This window comes from Haliotis rubra, unplaced genomic scaffold (genome assembly GCF_003918875.1).
Source record: "Haliotis rubra isolate DU_JTF1 unplaced genomic scaffold, ASM391887v1 Scf189, whole genome shotgun sequence".
NCBI lineage: Eukaryota > Metazoa > Mollusca > Gastropoda > Lepetellida > Haliotidae > Haliotis > Haliotis rubra.
In genome coordinates, this window is record NW_025765880.1 from 491103 (window position 1) to 512080 (window position 20978).

A 20978-nucleotide genomic window follows, 5' to 3' on the forward strand; every position below is an offset into this window, starting at 1 on the left:
ATTTAACACATTAGGTAGTGTAAAACTTGCTTATTCAGTCTGTCATTTCTGATGACCACACGAGGGTCTGTACAAGTGTGCTCCTGTCTGACAAGGCTATCATAGCAAACAGTGTCCATGGCTTTTGTTTCTTTGTTTTAGTTACCTGAAAAATATGAAGACCAACATAGCAGAGTGGACCAGAAACGCCCTGAAGTCAGATTACAAGGTCAGTCCTTAAGTCTTGCACTCAGTAAATAATAGAAAGTCACAGTGATTGTAGTGGAGGCATGGATTACCCAGTCTAAGGAGCTGCGGTTGGTTGTGTTGTGCTGTGTTGTGTTACTTTGGCAGCCCAGTAACCTCTGACTTTGGGTTCATGTCCCCCTTCAAGGACTGTTAGTACCAGGGCTGACTTGTGGGTTTCACAAAAATGGTAAATGTCAAGAATCCTGGCTTTCCTCTCGCATCATGCAAACACACCATGATGTACTTGGGATATTGTGAGCACATTAACATTTAGTGTTTCATACTTAGCCAGGGAGGGGCCAGTGGTGTCTAACGAGGGTTAGATGTGTAATGCTCCTCTCACTAGCATGTTATACTGTTCATGCTCTCATTCCACAAACTGGGCAGTCTGCAGTCAGTATATTTAGTCAGACACACTGAGGATAATATCTTTACAGGTTCCTGTATTAAACATGTCAAGGCATGTGTTTATCTAGGATTTCCTGTTCTGTGTATCTCCTATCTACTTGCATGTTAGACTTCTGTTGTTCATCTACCCATGAAGATCTGGGGTAGAATTGATCTTCAGTAACCCATGCTTGTTACAAGAGGCGACTAACGGGATCAGATGGTCAGTAGTGTTGGGAATCGGAAACCAAATCCACTATCGATTATCGGAGGACTTGTGGTGAACAATTATCGATAATAATCGAAATATATACATTTTTAATGTAATCACCAATTTTAAGGGTTTTTCCCCAGGTTTTTTCTAATTAATGACTTTTTATAACTAATACTGTCATGCAATGAAATGCACGCATGCAAGTAAGACACTGGAATTGTAATTAAGCAATAAAAGTGGTTAAAAGTTTACAATGCGCATAACTTTACGCTGTTGAGCACATGTTTGTTCGTGAATATTCATCAAATTAAATGGTTAGTATACTTAATTCAAGGGTGTTATACAAAAACAACAAAATTCCGATTAATCAAAAATATTTTTGTTACAATCGATAATCATTTTTAATCCTTCTTTCGCTTGATTTTCGATTTTTTTCGATCATCGAACACCACTAGTGGTCAGGCTCGCTGACTTGGTTGACACATGTCATCGGTTCCCAATTGTGCAGATTGATGCTCATGCTGTTGATCACTGGATTGTCTGGTCCAGACTTGATTATTTACAGACCGCCGCCATATATCTGGAATATTGCTGAGTGCAGTGTAAAACTAAACTCACTGACTCACTGACTCTGTTGTTCACCATTATTTACAGGACTGGTTCAAGGATGAGCAGCCGGAAGCAGATGGAGATGGCTATTACAACACTCCTCTCCCGGTCATTATCTTCCAGATGATGGAGCAGAATGTGAGTAGTATGGATGGATGATGATGATGATGATGATGATGATGATGATGATGATGATGATGATGATGATGATGAGACCTCTCTTTATTTTCATGAATTAATCTGTCATGACATTCTTTTGAGAAGTATGAAATATGTCTGTTGGTGTGGCATCGTACATCAAATATGTTTGTCTTTCTTTTAAATGGTTTTGTCAGGCCAAGACTTGATCATTTTCAGGCCACCAGTGATAGAGCTGCAATATTATTTCCCTGCTAAACAAGATACAAACACACACCTCACACCACTCTGGTCAACAAACCATGGCAGCTGGTTAGATTTGATTTCTAATTTCTACTGTCTGTAATGCTTCTGCAAAACTAAACCAGAGCAGAACATGTTATGTAGAAATGTATACACTGGTTGTTTTGTTGTCAACTTCAGCTTCAAGTGGCACAGCTGATAAGTCAAGATCTAGTGAAGAAGGTGTTGGAGTTGTTTGCTGATGAACTAAGTCAATATGCTGCAGAGTATGAAGGTTAGTTGAACGGTGGGATCTCAACAACCCTGATGAGGACCAAGTTTTGTGTGGGACTAATGGTATTTAATGTTGTGTTACATTATTGTACTTACATAATGAGCTTGAGCTTAATACTATGTACTGCTTGATCATGTGTTTTATAATTGTCATACTGCTTGATGATTTGTTGGATAATTGTCATACTGCTTGATGATTTGTTGGATAATTGTCATACTGCTTGATGATTTGTTGGATAATTGTCATGCTGCTTGATGATTTGTTGGATGATTTCATTGCTTGATAATTGTTGGATAATTGTTTGATGATTTGTTGGATAATTGATTTGTTGGATACTGCTTGATGATTTGTTGGATAATTGTCATACTGCTTGATGATTTGTTGGATAATTGTCATACTGCTTGATGATTTGTTGGATAATTGTCATACTGCTTGATGATTTGTTGGATAATTGTCATACTGCTTGATGATTTGTTGGATAATTGTCATACTGCTTGATTTTGTTGGATTTGTTGGATAATTGTCATACTGCTTGATGATTTGTTGGATAATTGTCATACTGCTTGATGATTTGTTGGATAATTGTCATACTGCTTGATGATTTGTTGGATAATTGTCATACTGCTTGATGATTTGTTGGATAATTGTCATACTGTTTGATGATTTGTTGGATAATTGTCATACTGCTTGATGATTTGTTGGATAATTGTCATACTGTTTGATGATTTGTTGGATAATTGTCATACTGCTTGATAATTTGTTGGATAATTGTCATACTGTTTGATAATATGTTGGATAATACTGTAGGTACTGCTTGATCATTTTTTGGATAGTAGTAGGAACTGCTTGGTAATTTGTTGGATAATTGTCATACTGCTTGATGATTTGTTGGATAATTGTCATACTGTTTGATGATTTGTTGGATAATTGTCATACTGTTTGATGATTTGTTGGATAATTGTCATACTGCTTGATGATTTGTTGGATAATTGTCATACTGCTTGATGATTTGTTGTATGATTGTTGGACTGCTTGATGATTTGTTGGATAATTGTCATACTGCTTGATGATTTGTTGGATAATTGTCATACTGCTTGATGATTTGTTGGATAATTGTTGTACTGCTTGATGATTTGTTGGATAATACTGTAGGTACTGCTTGATGATTTGTTGGATAATTGTCATACTGCTTGATGATTTGTTGGATAATTGTCATACTGCTTGATGATTTGTTGGATAATTGTCATACTGTTTGATGATTTGTTGGATAATTGTCATACTGCTTGATGATTTGTTGGATAATTGTCATACTGTTTGATGATTTGTTGGATAATACTGTAGGTACTGCTTGATCATGTTTTGGATAGTAGAAGGAACTGCTTGGTAATTTGTTGGATAATTGTCATGTACTGCTTGATGATTTGTTGGATAATTGTCATACTGCTTGATGATTTGTTGGATAATTGTCATACTGCTTGATGATTTGTTGGATAATTGTCATACTGCTTGATGATTTGTTGGATAATTGTCATACTGCTTGATGATTTGTTGGATAATTGTCATACTGCTTGATGATTTGTTGGATAATTGTCATACTGCTTGATGATTTGTTGGATAATTGTCATACTGCTTGATGATTTGTTGGATAATTGTCATACTGCTTTGATGATTTGTTGGATAATTGTCATACTGCTTGATGATTTGTTGGATAATTGTCATACTGCTTGATGATTTGTTGGATAATTGTCATACTGCTTGATGATTTGTTGGATAATTGTCATACTGCTTGATGATTTGTTGGATAATTGTCATACTACTGCTTGATGATTTGTTGGATAATTGTCATACTGTTTGATGATTTGTTGGATAATTGTTGGATACTGCTTGATGATTTGTTGGATAATTGTCATACTGCTTGATGATTTGTTGGATAATTGTCATACTGCTTTTTGATGATTTGTTACTGATGATTTGTTGATAATTGTCATTACTGTTTGATGATTTGTTGGATAATTGTCATACTGCTTGATGATTTGTTGGATAATTGTCATACTGCTTGATGATTTGTTGGATAATTGTCATACTGCTTGATGATTTGTTGGATAATTGTCATACTGCTTGATGATTTGTTGGATAATTGTCATACTGCTTGATGATTTGTTGGATAATTGTCATACTGTTTGATGATTTGTTGGATAATTGTCATACTGCTTGATGATTTGTTGGATAATTGTCATTGTACTGCTTGATGATTTGTTGGATAATTGTCATACTGCTTGATGATTTGTTGGATAATTGTCATACTGCTTGATGATTTGTTGGATAATTGTCATACTGTTTGATGATTTGTTGGATAATTGTCATACTGTTTGATGATTTGTTGGATAATTGTCATACTGTTTGATGATTTGTTGGATAATACTGTAGGTACTGCTTGATGATTTGTTGGATAATAGTCATACTGCTTGATGATTTGTTGGATAATTGTCATACTGCTTGATGATTTGTTGGATAATTGTCATACTGCTTGATGATTTGTTGGATAATTGTCATACTGCTTGATGATTTGTTGGATAATTGTCATACTGCTTGATGATTTGTTGGATAATTGTCATACTACTTGATGATGATTTGTTGGATAATTGTAGGTACTGCTTGATGATTTGTTTTGGATAATTGTCATACTGCTTTGATGATTTGTTGGATAATTGTCATACTGTTTGATGATTTGTTGGATAATTGTCGTACTGCTTGATGATTTGTTGGATAATTGTCATACTGCTTGATGATTTGTTGGATAATTGTCATACTGTTTGATGATTTGTTGGATAATTGTCATACTGCTTGATGATTTGTTGGATAATTGTCATACTGTTTGATGATTTGTTGGATAATTGTTGGATAATTGTTGGATAATTTGTTGGATAATTGCACTGATGATTTGTTGGATAATTGTCATACTGTAGCTTGATGATTTGTTGGATAATTGTCATACTGCTTGATGATTTGTTGGATAATTGTCATACTGCTTGATGATAATTGTTGGATAATTGTGATTTGTTGACTTGTCTTGATGATTTGTTGGATAATTGTCATACTGCTTGATGATTTGTTGGATAATTGTCATACTGCTTGATAATTTGTTGGATAATTGTCATACTGCTTGATGATTTGTTGGATAATTGTCATACTGCTTGATGATTTGTTGGATAATTGTCATACTGTTTGATAATTTGTTGGATAATTGTCATACTGCTTGATGATTTGTTGGATAATTGTCATACTGCTTGATGATTTGTTGGATAATTGTCATACTGCTTGATGATTTGTTGGATAATTGTCATACTGCTTGATGATTTGTTGGATAATTGTCATACTGCTTGATGATTTGTTGGATAATTGTCATACTGCTTGATGATTTGTTGGATAATTGTCATACTGCTTGATGATTTGTTGGATAATTGTCATACTGCTTGATGATTTGTTGGATAATTGTCATACTGTTTGATGATTTGTTGGATAATTGTCGTACTGCTTGATGATTTGTTGGATAATTGTCATACTGTTTGATGATTTGTTGTCATACTGATGATTTGTAATCATGTTGATGATTTGTTGGATAATTGTCATACTGCTTGATGATTTGTTGGATAATTGTCATACTGCTTGATGATTTGTTGGATAATTGTCATACTGCTTGATGATTTGTTGGATAATTGTCATACTGCTTGATGATTTGTTGGATAATTGTCATACTGTTTGATGATTTGTTGGATAATTGTCATACTGCTTGATGATTTGTTGGATAATTGTCATACTGCTTTGATGATTTGTTGATTGGATAATGATTTGTTGGATAATTGTCATACTGTTTGATGATTTGTTGGATAATTGTCATACTGCTTGATGATTTGTTGGATAATTGTCATACTACTGCTTGATGATTTGTTGGATAATTGTCATACTGCTTGATGATTTGTTGGATAATTGTCATACTGCTTGATGATTTGTTGGATAATTGTCATACTGTTTGATGATTTGTTGGATAATTGTCATACTGCTTGATGATTTGTTGGATAATTGTCATACTTGGATAATTTGTCATACTGCTTGATGATTTGTTGGATAATTGTCATACTGCTTGATGATTTGTTGGATAATTGTCATACTGCTTGATGATTTGTTGGATAATTGTCATACTGCTTGATGATTTGTTGGATAATTGTCATACTTGCTTGATGATTTGTTGGATAATTGTCATACTGCTTGATGATTTGTTGGATAATTGTCATACTGCTTGATGATTTGTTGGATAATTGTCATACTGCTTGATGATTTGTTGGATAATTGTCATACTGCTTGATGATTTGTTGGATAATTGTCATACTGTTTGATGATTTGTTGATAATTGTCAATACTGCTTTGATGATTTGTTGGATAATTGTCATACTGTTTGATGATTTGTTGGATAATTGTTATACTGCTTGATGATTTGTTGGATAATTGTCGTTGGATAATTGTCATACTGTTTGATGATTTGTTGGATAATTGTCATACTGTTTGATGATTTGTTCGATAATTGTCATACTGCTTGATGATTTGTTCGATAATTGTCGTACTGCTTGATCATTTGTTGGATAATTGTCACTATAATTGGTTATTTTTAGGTACAACTTTTTCAGTTGTGAAAGAAACTCTAGGTTCTGCTATATTAGTTGTTATCATTTGTAATGCTTCTTTGGTTGTTGGCAAATCCTTAGTACTGCATATCATTTACAAGTTCTTAGGTAATTCTATGGATATTGATTCTTCTCATGTTTTGTATTCATGTCATTGTATTGGGCATGTTGGAAAGCCTTCAAATGTTTTCTTCAAATTCCAGGAGAAATCAAAAACTTCAAAGAGCGACATCTTGCAAACAGAAATGAGCAAAAATATTTTCTGCATTATGTGGTGAGTCTTTATATTTTATTTGCTCATGGTGTATCTATATAGAAATAGTGTTGGAAATACCTACTGTTACTTGTCATAAATTTGTAACTGTTCTTGATGATGGTTTTCAAGTGAAGGAGATGTGGTTGTGGTTAAACGATAAAATTCAAGAAAGTATTTTCACAGGTCATGTTTTAGTCATTGATAAATACTTTTGTTTTGTTTCTTTTACAGATTGCCAATGCTAACAACTGCCTTTGTTTTGGGGAGTACATGAAACAACTTCGGAAGCGCTATCTGAAGAATGAGTACGAGGAGGAGGCAGAGGAAGGGGAAGAAGAGACAGACATCAGGAGAGACAGGTTCCAGAAGCTGACTGACACCTTCTCCCAGATAAGCAGATTCTGGTGAGTAGATGGATGATAAGTGACTAGGTAGAGCCACAAAGGAATACTGATCTTGTGGATTGGGCTGCTTATGTATTTGATCAGCATTACATCTATGTATTTGACCCTGTTGTGACTCTTGGCCACCACAGGCCTCCATCACCCTGTTGTAAGAGGGATTAAACTGTACACCTGTAGCATGGATCACTGAATTCAGTCACTGGATAGTGTGGTCCACAATTTCTAGGCTGCCATCACATGACTCACTCCTTTTGTCTATTTCAGCTGTAGAATAATTCTGGATGAGTTCTTCATCGACCTCAAAGACAGCAACTGCTTGAATGAACTGATGACTCGTGCCTGGTGAGTACCAGAAGTCCTCTCCCTGTCATGTCTGTAGTTTTCTAAATAACCAGAGCATCTTAGACAACCATATTTGGTACAGTGGCTACCTTCTTGGCTGGTTGCCTTTCTTATTAAGCAATGAAGTAGTACCTTTTAAAACCCGCGAAGATCCAGGTTAGAATTAATTTTCAGCAACCCATGCTTTTGGTAAGAGGTGACTAACGGGATTTGGTGGTCAGACTCGCTGACTTGGTTGACACATGTCACTGTATACCAATTGTGTCGATCGATGCTCATGCTGTTGATCACTAGATTGTCTGGTCCAGACTCAATTATTTACAGACTGCCGCCATATAGCTAGAATATTCCATAATAATCTTTACCTCTGTGTATTAAATGGTTACTTGTGTTTCGCAGGACAACTCGATATTTGATGTGCTGTACTCCTTGGCTGAAGTTCTTGTTTACTTGATAACATGATAACACAGACTCTTGGTTTTGCAGGATGTCCAGTTCTAATGCGATAGACATAATATGTGCAACTTGGGCAGACTACAATGAAGACTTTCTGCATCTTCGACCTAAAAACTTTGACATGTTGGTGACGACTGGACAGAGGAAAATACTCACAGAATATCTGAGAGCACTGTTGTCAAGGTAAGGAATTGTTACCCACGTGATTCTAGCTTCCTGAAAACCATCTTGCAGGGGATTTTTGATTTTATGAGTGATTCCTCTTTTAATTACAACCACCGGACGATATCATGAGCGCATGTTGTCACACAAAGAGAGCTAGTTGTTAGCTATCTTTGTGTATGTATTGTAAGATTTGAACCTGTGCTGTGAACCATAAATTAGGAGATAAACATCATATGTTGGCCAATTTCCAGGTGTTATTGAGTATTTGAAGCACGGGAAGCACGGCTAATGCTGTCGGTTCCAAATGAAATATTCCCATGCTTCAAATACTCAATAACACCCGGAAATTTGCCAACACATGATGTTTATTGACATTGTAAACACAAAAGAAACCAAAAGGTCCACACACATTGTTTTGTCTGCACTCATTGACATCGAGTATGGGTACAGCAGTGAAATGTCATCAGCCGGCCGTTTCAGCTGTCTCCCATGGTAGCATCTGGAACTGCTCATTTGTGACGTCATTCTGTCTTTACGTCACAATATGATTTGTATGATGTCACCACTGCTGACTACATAACAATGCAATGGTGTGTTGTACACAGCGAATGGTCTTGCAATTTCCGGGACTTCAATACCATTCGATCATGTTTTTCAACCAATCAGATTAAAGAGCAAAGTGAATTTTGGTTTACAATAATTATTACTGGTACATGGAAATTTGCTCATTTTACTCTGACATTGAGACCATTTCTGGTGGACTCTAAACTGATTTTGATAGCATTTTGTAAAGTGTATGTTTCTTACAACAGAAAACTGTCCTTCAAGAACTACAAGGAAAGGCGGGAGTCTGCAGACAAGATGTTGAAGGAAGCCACATGCCTCAAAGAGCTGTTCCACCATGTGTCTCCAAAACAGGTACCTCAGCAGGAGTCATCTCCCTTGGTAGAGGTGCAGCCAGTGTGTCAAGGTTGTGTAATGCTGAAACTAGTAACACACTGACTCACAGTGTGAAGACATGTTCATCTCATCATGGTGAGGCTCACCCACCTAATCACAAGTTTTGATACGCTGACTGACCTGGCCATATGTTCATCCATCAGCTGATGAACAGCTAATGATTAGGTCCTATGTCTTATTTGATGCCTGATCTTGTGTATGTCACCTTGATGGCACAAGTTGCAGCTGACAGCCATGGTAACCACTGGTCTTGTCCGAATCGTAGAATCTGTGAAGATCTGGGTTAGAACTGATCTTCAGTAACCCATGCTTGTCGTAAGAGGCTACTAACGGATCGGGTGGTCACCTCACTGACTTGGTTGACACATGTCATTGTTTCCCAGTTTGCGTAGATCGATTCTCATGCTGTTGATCACTGGATTGTCTGGTCCAGACTCGATTATTTACAGACTGCCGCCATATAGCTGGAATATTGCATAATAATCTTTACCTCTGTGTATTAAATGGTTACTTGTGTTTTGCAGGACAACTCGATATTTGATGTGCTGTACTCCTTGGCTGAAGTTCTTAAACTGAAAGATAACTCCATGTTGTCTTTGGAAGTCACAGTAAGTGGACCAGAGATGCAACATAAACATGGTTATAATTACTCGAGGAGTGACTACAATACTAGGACATACACATTGATAATGCTAAGGTCAATGTGAGGACAGCATGGCTGGATGATTGTGTCATCCCACTATTAACTACACACATTAGCTTCAGCAGGATCATTGTTCACTGTGACTTTTGGTATGACACGGTCGGAGATCGAACCCGCGACCTTCCGCTCTCTCCGTGCGGACGCTCTAATCACTACACCACGGAGGCGGCCTGTGACAGTGCTAAGATAGTGTTACAAGGGTAGTGGTAGGATAGTGCTGTTGTGACAGTGCTAAGATAGTGCTGTTGTGACAGTGCTAAGATAGTGCTTCTGTGACAGTGCTAAGATAGTGCTGTTGTAACAGAGTACCTTTAACAGAGCTAGAATAGTGATGCTGCGATGGTGCCTGCTTGTGACTATTATAGCCCCACTTTCTCACACACTGTTGTTGTTGACTAGGGTCTGGTGAAGAAGAACCCCGACATCCGTCTGGAGCAGCTCATCAACCTGATCCTGTGTCGAGGGGACATGAACAAGTCGGAGGCCAGACAGGTAACACACAGCCAGTTAGTCATAGAATAGACAGGTAACATTCACAACATGATAGTCAGAGGCCAGACAGGTAACACACACAGTATGGTGGTCATAGAATAGACAGGTAACATTCACAAGATGATAGTCAGATGCCAGACAGGTAACACACACAGTATGGTGGTCATAGAATAGACAGGTAACATTCACAAGATGATAGTCAGATGCCAGACAGGTAACACATGGTGGTCACAACATGGTGGTCATAGAATAGACAGGTAACATTCACAACATGATAGTGAGAGGCCAGACAGGTAACACACACAGTATGGTGGTCATAGAATAGACAGGTAACATTCACAACATGATAGTCGGAGGCCAGACAGGTAACATACACAGTATGGTGGTCATAGAATAGACAGGTAACATTCACAACATGATAGTCGGAGGCCAGACAGGTAACATACACACAGTATGGTGGTCATAGAATAGACAGGTAACATTCACAACATGATAGTCAGATGCCAGACAGGTAACATACACAGTATGGTGGTCATAGAATAGACAGGTAACATTCACAACATGATAGTGAGAGGCCAGACAGGTAACACACACAGTATGGTGGTCATAGAATAGACAGGTAACATTCACAACATGACAGTCGGGGGCCAGACAGGTAACACACACAGTATGGTGGTCATAGAATAGACAGGTAACATTCACAACATGATAGTCAGATGCCAGACAGGTAACACACACAGTATGGTGGTCATAGAATAGACAGGTAACATTCACAACATGATGTCGGATGCCAGACAGGTAACATAGTAGGATAATATTATATTCAAGTTATGTTACATTTTACATTACGTTCAACTTCATTGCCTTATTTTCACATATATGAAATAGTAACAATACATTACATAAATGTATAGTCACTGTACATTATATTTTACATTACTTTATGTTCAACTTCATTACATGATTTTTACATTACAATACGTTCAGCTTCATTACAATATATTTAACTTTATTATTTTTATTACATCATATTCCACTTCATGATGTTGTTTTAACTTTTATGGGCATGACAATGTCGTTTTGCTGATACACAAGTGTTTCATGTCGAGATCAACGGAAACTGAATGAACCAACAGCATTAACTCATTACCTTTCGGAATTCTAACTGAGCTTCTTTGGGAGGCATTTTAGAAGTTGTATAGATGAAGGAAAACCAAGTTCTATGGATAGTCAACTTCTTTATTGCAATGAGTGCGACGTTTCGGTGTAGGTACTAAAACTGTTATCAAGCAAGTGATACCATTAGTTACACAGTGCTTTGAAAGGGTGTACGGGACTGTACATTCTCTTGTACATTCCGTATTTCCTACTCCTATAACCTACTCTCGTCAACTCACTGCTACCATCTCAGTGTACATCAACTCATCTATTGTATAAACTCATTCTGCATATTGTTTTGATCACTATCACTCTGTACATCTACCTACTCTGCTCAAATCACTAATTAGCAATACAATGTATATCAACCTTGTCAATTGTATATACTCACTATGCAACTATGTATATATTCTCCATGTTACAACTCTTTTTATTACCCTTAAGATATATTTGTCGAATTCTGATTGGTCGATAGCCAAAGCATATCAAACCATGTAAGTGGATTTGCCAGGGTGTACGAACTGTACACCCTGTCAAATCTGTCATGTGACATACTACACAGGTTTTACGAATGACCTTGACCTTAGATGGAATGTGGCTGCCAAACGGCTGATTCCTTTGAAATTTTAGAGTTGGCATATACAATTATGAGTATAAACAGAGTAATTAAATAGTTTTCATAATTTCTTATTTGTTTGTGTTTATGAATATATCCCAAAAATAAAATGTTTCTGTATTTCATTTGTCGTTTAACGAAACCTCAAATTCGAAAATAGTTATCATAAAATGAGCTATCCCGAGTTATCTCCCCTTATGACAGTTCAGGAAAAATCATGGCGAAACGTTTTGCGTCTCATTCTGCCGATGATTGAATGTTATTGTTTAAAGATAAGCTAAATAAAAAGATCTTAAGGGTAGTAAATTTGTCACACAGTGTTTTGAAAGGGTGTACGGTACTGTAAGACCCTTGTACATTGGGTGTTACAGTCCCTTACACCCTTTCAAAACACTGTGTAACTAATAGTATTGCTTGCTTGATGACAGTGTTAGTACCTACACCGAAACGTGGCACTCATTGCAATAAAGAAGTTGACTGTCCATAGAACCTGGTTTTCCTTCTAACTGAGCATTGAAGCAGGCTTTCCTGTATGTCTGCAAGGTTTCTTGGTCCTTTTCTTAAAGGGAAACTTTGTCACACTGAATCCCATTTGCTTGATGTGATTTGCAAGACAATATAACACTTGGTCAGTGCGGAAGTTGATACTTTTTGGAACCATGATCTTATGTCAGATTAATGGCTAGTTATGATTTTCATGGCTTTAGTTTTTAGCATATGTCACTTTTCAAAAACAAAAGGTGGTATACATAATTCTCTGTGATAATTATATATTATATGTTTTTGATTAGCTGTTATTGGTAGCTGTGTGGCTCCAGGGTTGGTGGGGTAGCTGTGTGGCTCCAGGGTTGGTGGGATAGCTGTGTGGCTCCAGGGTTGGTGGGGTAGCTGTGTGGCTCCAGGGTTGGTGGGTTAGCTGTGTGGCTCCAGGGTTGGTGGGATAGCTGTGTGGCTCCAGGGTTGGTGGGGTAGCTGTGTGGCTCCAGGGTTGGTGGGGTAGCTGTGTGGCTCCAGGGTTGGTGGGTTAGCTGTGTGGCTCCAGGGTTGGTGGGTTAGCTGTGTGGCTCCAGGGTTGGTGGGTTAGCTGTGTGGCTCCAGGGTTGGTGGGTTAGCTGTGTGGCTCCAGGGTTGGTGGGTTAGCTGTGTGGGTAAAGTGTAAACTACTGATTTTTCAGATTCATTTTTTATTCAGCATTTTGGGCCTAAAGGCCTATAGTACAAATACACTTGCTACAATTAAATGCACGTGGTGGTGGTGACATTTCTTGCACTGAAAACATGTTTTAAATAAATTGCAATAGATTTGATAATATCAATATTTTTTTAATTAAACAGACTGGACAATATTTGTTTATCTCTTACAGGTGCTGATATAAATGATAAATACTTACTTCCTAAATCTGAATACTTGGTACACACAAATAATACATGATATTCACTTTCAATATTACCTGTATTACAATTTTAACAGATGGATTCATTTACATTCCTGAAAGCTCTATTGTGTTTGCGTAAATAGTGAATTCTAAAATCATGAAAGCCAATTCTAAATTTACACAACGCCCGTATTAACGATTTGTCTTGTAGATTCATAATATAAAACTCCGGTTCTAGCAAAGATTTATGGGAAGAATAGTGTTCTAAAAAACTTGAATTATTTATAGACATAGACCCTTCTGTGAAGAAAATGTCCTGAAGACGTTACTTAAAAACATATAAAAAATTACATTCATTTCCAACCTTTTGTGAAATCCACACATGAGAAAATCCAGTTGAAAAAAGTAACTGTCTAACCTCTGATGCCCAAATAAGCTTGCCAATATCATCTTGTAGCTTTAGGAAAATATAACTTTGCCTAGGGTACCTATAAGAATCCATTTTTAATAATTTCAGCCAAAATTTTATTACTCTTAATCTGGTGAGTACAAATATATTGCAACGACCAGTTTCCCCTAATACAGCCTTATTTGAAGCATACTTTTCCAAATTTAGGAAGCATTTAAAATATGATGCATGAACCTTTTCTATACAGTGAAAATATTTAGTTCCCCAAATTTCGGACCCATATAAAAGAATCGGTAAAATCTTACAATCAAAGATGGTACAAGCAGTTTTGAAAGAAATAAAAGAATTCTTTTTGAATAACTGGTATACAGATTGCATAGCCTTTGATGCTTGAACAGATAAACTTTTACAGGCTGTTTACCAATTTTGTCTGGATGAGAATATTAAACCCAAATATTTATAATATGAAACACATATCAGCCTTGTATTACCATAATACCATACCTCATCCTTTTTTTAACACACCTCCATTTCTGAACACAATAATATTTCTGTACTACTGGTTGTGTATGCGAAGTGAAATATGAGGTAAACTATTCATAAATATGAAGAGGTACAGACATGTGCATGACTCTTATAACGAAATAATTAACATCTTAGCATCATATCTCTGCTTGGGGAGTAGTTTATAAAAGCACACCTTTGACAGTGATGACTCAGACCAAATCTTGGCTGAGCCACTTTGGTTAAATCATTTCTTTAAATCTTCATACATGATTAAAAACTTGGTTTGATTGCGGTATATATTGTGTCAGAGATATTTGTAATGAAAATGGATTTCTCAGTTTTGAAGATGTAAAACAGAGGTACAAAATAAGAGGAACCTTCTTAGATTACCATCATTTGTTAAATAACATTCCAGTGAACTGGAGACAACTTGTAGGAAACAGAACTCTCTGCTTAAATCAATTAAACGTTAATAGAGTTTACCAAGATATGATCTCAAATGTTAAAGGTTCAAGGATATTCTATGATAAATTGATTAAGAACTAAAGTAAGCGTATTGGATTACTGTCTTGCATACCCTTAAGGTACTAGAGTATTGGAATACTGTCTGCAGCATGATTAAATGTGGAGTGATGTAGTCAGATATTACAGGAATGTACAAATGATTGTAAGCTGTTAGATTTTCAGTACAGATTTATTTCCAGAATAATCTATACAAAGAAAGAACATTGAGGATGAAGCTAGTTGATAGTGATACTTGTCCTTTTTGTAAAAATACCTCAGAAGACATATTGCATGTATTTTATTACTGTGATTTAGTTTAAAACTTTTGGCAAAATGTAGAACAATTTCTAACTACCCACCTCCATTGTAATGTCACATTTACAATATTCACTATCATGTTTGGAGTGTACTCAAACAATAAAATACAAAAGCATATTATACTTCTTGCCAAAAGATTCATTTATGTTTCAAGTATAAAACAACAAGCACTTTCTCTTGAGGGATTTCTTAAGTTATTAAAAGATACATGTACAACTGAAAAATATATAGCTAGGAAAAACAATAGCTTAGGTTCCTTTATAAGGAAGTGGAAACATTTATCTACTTTATTATGTACTAAGCATTGAACCATACTTATAAAATATCAGCTGATATTTCCAGACTCCACCCACTACAATCACACTATTTCAACCTTATTCCTTCAATTTTATATTCCCTCTACAGAAACTTTAATGATATCTTATGTATCTATATATTTGTTATAACCTTACAAAACACCAATGATGTGTTATATATATTGTCTTTTATGTCATATGTATTTCATCTGAGAATTGAAATGGAATAAAAAAACAAAAATAAAAAAAACACAAAAAAAACAAACCCATCTTAACATCATAATTATCAACAAGAAACAAAGTCACTAATCACGATATTACAGTTGTCACCATTACTGAAACATGGACTTAACGTGATCGGATGTGATATTGCTTGGAATTTGATAGTAAAACATCCAAGCTAATTCTTTCCAAGTACATAATTCTTTTCCTAATTTAAAATAAGAGTAAAACAATATGTTTTGACAATTGTTACAATGTCTTAAATAAGTAAATTTAAAGATTTCAGGGGACGTTTTTATTTGGTTTAAAAATATGGAAATGTATATGTTCAGTAATTGTAATTAGGAATAAATAACTTATGACGAAGAGTTTGAACATTTCTCCTGTCTGTTTGTAATGCTGTTTGTATTGCACATAATATATAATCGCTGAGAGCCATGAGCAGAAAGAATCGTGCAAGAGAACACTTCCTATACCATACCATACTTCCTTTAAAGTGAAATTTTTAATTAATGCCATTTCCTGTGATGAAAGAGCCAAGCTAATAATACAATCCCCTACAAATACCAGCCTCCTAGACATCCTGCTCTGAATAAATAATCCATTCCATGTTCTCCTTCAATACGGTATTGTTTTCTTAGTTGCGTCCAAAGGCTTCCTGTTTCCCAAAGGCGCTGATTCCAGATCGGAATGAAAACGATAAAAAAATCACCGTCATCCAACGCGAGCCTCACAGCTAAACTCTTACGGCAGAGTCCATTTTTGTTGATTTGTCAACAGATACAGCTAGACAGTGACTTGTGGACGGGTTGCCTCGGGGCAAAAGTAAATCTTGTGCATTCTCCCCAGCCTCTCTGTTCACACATAAAACAATAATGTTTATAACCCGTGTTTGTCTTCGTGTTGACAGATGGCTGTGGACACGCTTGGAGAGGATGACGCTAACAACAAGCCTAAGGGCATCTTTTCAGAGCTGGCGAATTCATGAAGGGATCACAAAGATCTGTGTAGGAATGGTATTTTCAGATATAAAGCTGGGTTTTTAATAGATATTTGTTCTAAAGTTTAAGCAATATTCCAGACACAAGAAAGCTGTATGCCTGGTGTCGAACGGGTCCTCGGCATCGCTTTAACCATTAGGGTGGCTGAAACAGTTACAGCTACAAGTATTTGCTCTTCAAGTGGTTCATGAACTGGCAATGGGTGTTATAATTGTTTTGTTGTATAGCTTCAAGTGAGGGAGTTAGTGAGTTAAGACTGTAAGTGGCATCAGCAGCATGTACAGCCTCAAGAAAGGTTAAGACTCAACTCTTGTTATTCTTAGTGCTAACAAAATTACGTGCCAGGATATTTACCTCACTCAATACAGTTACCCATGCATTGGCATTAAGACACCATGCCACAGTCAGTCTATACCCATGCAAAACACACCATGCTATATAACACATTAGTCTGTCTATACTCCATGCAAAACACACCATGCCACACCATGTCAAGCCATACTCCATGCCAAAACACACCATGCCACACCAGTCTACACCACACCACAAAACACACCATGCCACACTAGTCTATACTCCATGCCACACCACACCATGCCACACCAGTCTATATGCCATGCCAAAACACACCATGCCATGCCACACCACACCACATGCCATGCCATGCCACACCACACCACACCACACCACACCACACACCACACCACATGCCATGCCACACCACACCACACCACACCACACCACACCACACCACACCACACCACACCACACCACACCACACCACACCACCATGCCACGCCACACCACACCACACCACACCACACCACACCACACCACACCACACCACACCACACCACACCGCCATGCCATGCCAAGCCATGCACACCACACCACACCACACCACACCACACCACACCACACCACACCACACACACCACACCACACCACACCACACCATGTCACGCCACACCACACCAGGTCACACCATGAACTTCACTATTGTATATAGTAATTTATAACAATAAACATGAGACAAAAGGGATCAGTTATTTTGGTCTGCTTGATGTATGTTGTGGACCACCCTCTGCAGCATTCCTATATCATGTGCAATATAATGTGTTTGCTTTTGTCTGGGCTGATTGAGGCTGTATACATACACATTCAGTCATGGAATATGTGTGTACTGATGCCAAATGCAAGGCCTCATGAGAAGATTCTGCCTTCAGTTGGTCTTCAGCAACCCATGCTTGTTGTGAAAAGCGACTAAGAGGACTTGGTTGATTCATTTTATCATGTAGATTGATGCTATCATGTCAGTCACCAGATTGTCAGTTAAAGACTTGGTTATTTTACAGACAACCTTCAAACAGATTTCATATTGCTGAGCGTTAGTCAATGTCGGCCACTTTGTTGCATTTAGTCTGATAATGCTGGTCATATCTTTCAGCGTATTATCCATGTGTAATCATGTTGTTATATGTATTTATAAATACACCATACATACCACTTAACTGCACTGATGGTATGAAATAAAAACATGGAAATATCTTCTTGTCTTTTATGTATAGATGCACCGGTAACCTTTGCAGCAACGCTGAGAATAGAGCAGGACGACTGACAGTGGAACATCTGTTCTTGTGGTTAGGTGTCATGTAGAACAATTGCAGGGTGGAACTAATTAATGTATTTACAAACTGGATATATGTTTGCACAATGTTTATGTTTAAATATAATGGAATGGAAGTAAGAAACGTGATGAATAATGTATACTGCAGAAGACGTATTGAAGTTAGTCAGTGAGCCACATTTGACCAACGACTTACATGTAACAACGGCGCAGATACCGCGAATGTATTGCTTGTTGTAAGACGTAGAGGACAACCACGAAGCTAACACTGATAGGTCCAAATGCTAATGATGTGTGTGAGAGATTAGGGAAGGTCTGTCCCAACAGAACGAATGGTGTAAGCTCCAAGATTTGGACGAAGTCATATAAATGTATTCACGAGGGAACAGATAAACTATAATGAGTTTTTAGTTCGATATTCTACACTTTCCAGAAGATTGAGCGATCATAAATATGAATGGTATGATCGGTCATTATAAGAAAGATCAACTTTGAAAAATGATGACCTAAACCTAACGCCCCAAACCATACGGAACAGTGAACATGAACCATGCCGTTCCTCTGTTCACATGCGTAATCATAAGTTTGATATGTACGTGAGAGGTCGGCAAATTGCTCTGAACCACTGGCATTGTTGATTTTCATTATCCACAGCACGTAAGTTCTGTACTTCTCTTGCGTTAATGCAGTACTTGTGGTCAGATTGGTAATGTATCACCCATTTATGCATAAGTTCAGGACCGATTAATCAGAAACCATGGCCCCGATAAAAACAAAACGTTCGTAGTGCTACGACATTCGTAAGCCTATGATAAACTATAGAGCTACGACAGGACGTAACGTTACGAACGCTTTGTGGATCGGGACCCTGACTTTAAAAATCGAGCCCAAAGATCCAATCAAATCAGCGTTCATTTGTATCAGGTCACGGGAGTTCAACACACTGACCTGGTCCGCAGTACAGACCGACAAATTGTATCGTGACACCCTTGGTGTTCAGAGCTTGAAACTGAGGACACGTTTCAGATAAGTTCAGGGTCGGTAAGGTCGTTAAAAGCGGTCACTCGTCACGCCCGAAGACATGGGTTCGATTCCCCACATGGTATAACGCGTGAAGTCCATTTCTGGTGTCCCCGTCGTGATGTTGTCTTACTCAGTCGATCCCCTCCACCTTCACTCACTCAGATGAGTTCCGGACTTTCCGAATGAGCGTCGATGTGTCTGAGGCGTCCTAACGAACGACGTCATGCCAGTACCAGCGTCAGGCAACATGACACATTTGGGATGGTGTGTGCTGACGTTAGCAGGAATCACTCTGACTGCAGGATGTGTAGTCAACATATAAAACCGACTATATCTGTACAGTGTATGTATGTGTGATTTATTTCCCATAGAAATATAAACAAGTATGCAGAGTCAAATATACACATATGTCTAATAAGTGATGATTATTTACATTTGAAGCACGTGCATTCATGAAATAAATATCAAACAAGTGATTAACAGACGTAACATTCATATAGTAATCGCGGAAATATCTACAACATACATATAGGTCTATTTTACACAATCCCCGAATTGTCCGTTTGAGATGTATCTTCACATCAGTTGTCCCCAAAGTACCCTTAGAAGCAATGGAAGCATATTGTGGCTTGCAGACCCGCAGTCCAAGCTGTGAACAAATGCACCACTATCTGTGGTTGCGACGCAAATACACATTCTCGCCTGTTGTGTTATCAGCAAATACGTTAAATATGTTTGCACCAATCAACGTCAAGACAAAACAACACACTCTGATAATACTGAAATGATACAGTGAACACAAGCAGCAGCAGCAGCAGCATGACCTCCACCACCTGCCAGACGCTCTTTGTTGGATAAACACTTCAGCCATGTGGACCATGCGGCAGTACACAAGCGCGAAGCTACAACAGGAATGTTTGTCAACATGCACTTCACTGATACTTCCTATTCCAGGAGCCTCACCCTACCCATAAGCAAGACCTGCATTCCAAGCTCAAAAAATTGTTGTATCGTGCATATAAGCATATATAATCAAAACATTGAAAGAAAACAGCCTATGGACTGACAGTAAAAAAATAAGCTTTCTGTTAATCTAAAGATAAACCAGGGAGAGTCTGTACAATTCAAATCCAATCTTCGGACTGGGACTAGTCGGTGGCCGGAACACTAGTCTGTGTCATTATAAGAGCCAATTGAAGCCAATCCTGTACAGGGGCGGATCCAGGAGTTTGGAGAAGGGGGTGCACATAAATCATAAAGTTCAAAGGTTTGGGAGAAATGTTCCCCCGGGACTGGATCCGCCCCTGCTGTAACCAACAGTGAGCAGAGCTAAAGGTCTTGAGTATGGTTGTATGGCGTTTGTAGCAATAT

At 37.6% G+C, this 20978-nt stretch overlaps 1 protein-coding gene across 1 annotated transcript in view; it reads left to right on the forward strand.

The window, feature by feature from the left end:
* Positions 1-17376, forward strand: part of LOC124274217 (exocyst complex component 3-like) — a 32530-nt gene extending 15154 nt beyond the window's left edge. Inside the window, 11 exon segments of the mRNA XM_046709549.1 lie at positions 142-208; positions 1484-1576; positions 2000-2093; positions 6976-7046; positions 7260-7432; positions 7697-7774; positions 8261-8413; positions 9208-9313; positions 9880-9963; positions 10458-10550; positions 16867-17376. Coding sequence (XP_046565505.1) covers positions 142-208; positions 1484-1576; positions 2000-2093; positions 6976-7046; positions 7260-7432; positions 7697-7774; positions 8261-8413; positions 9208-9313; positions 9880-9963; positions 10458-10550; positions 16867-16944 — 1090 coding nt within the window. The 3' untranslated portion in view covers positions 16945-17376.
* The last annotated feature ends 3602 nt before the right edge of the window (positions 17377-20978 follow it).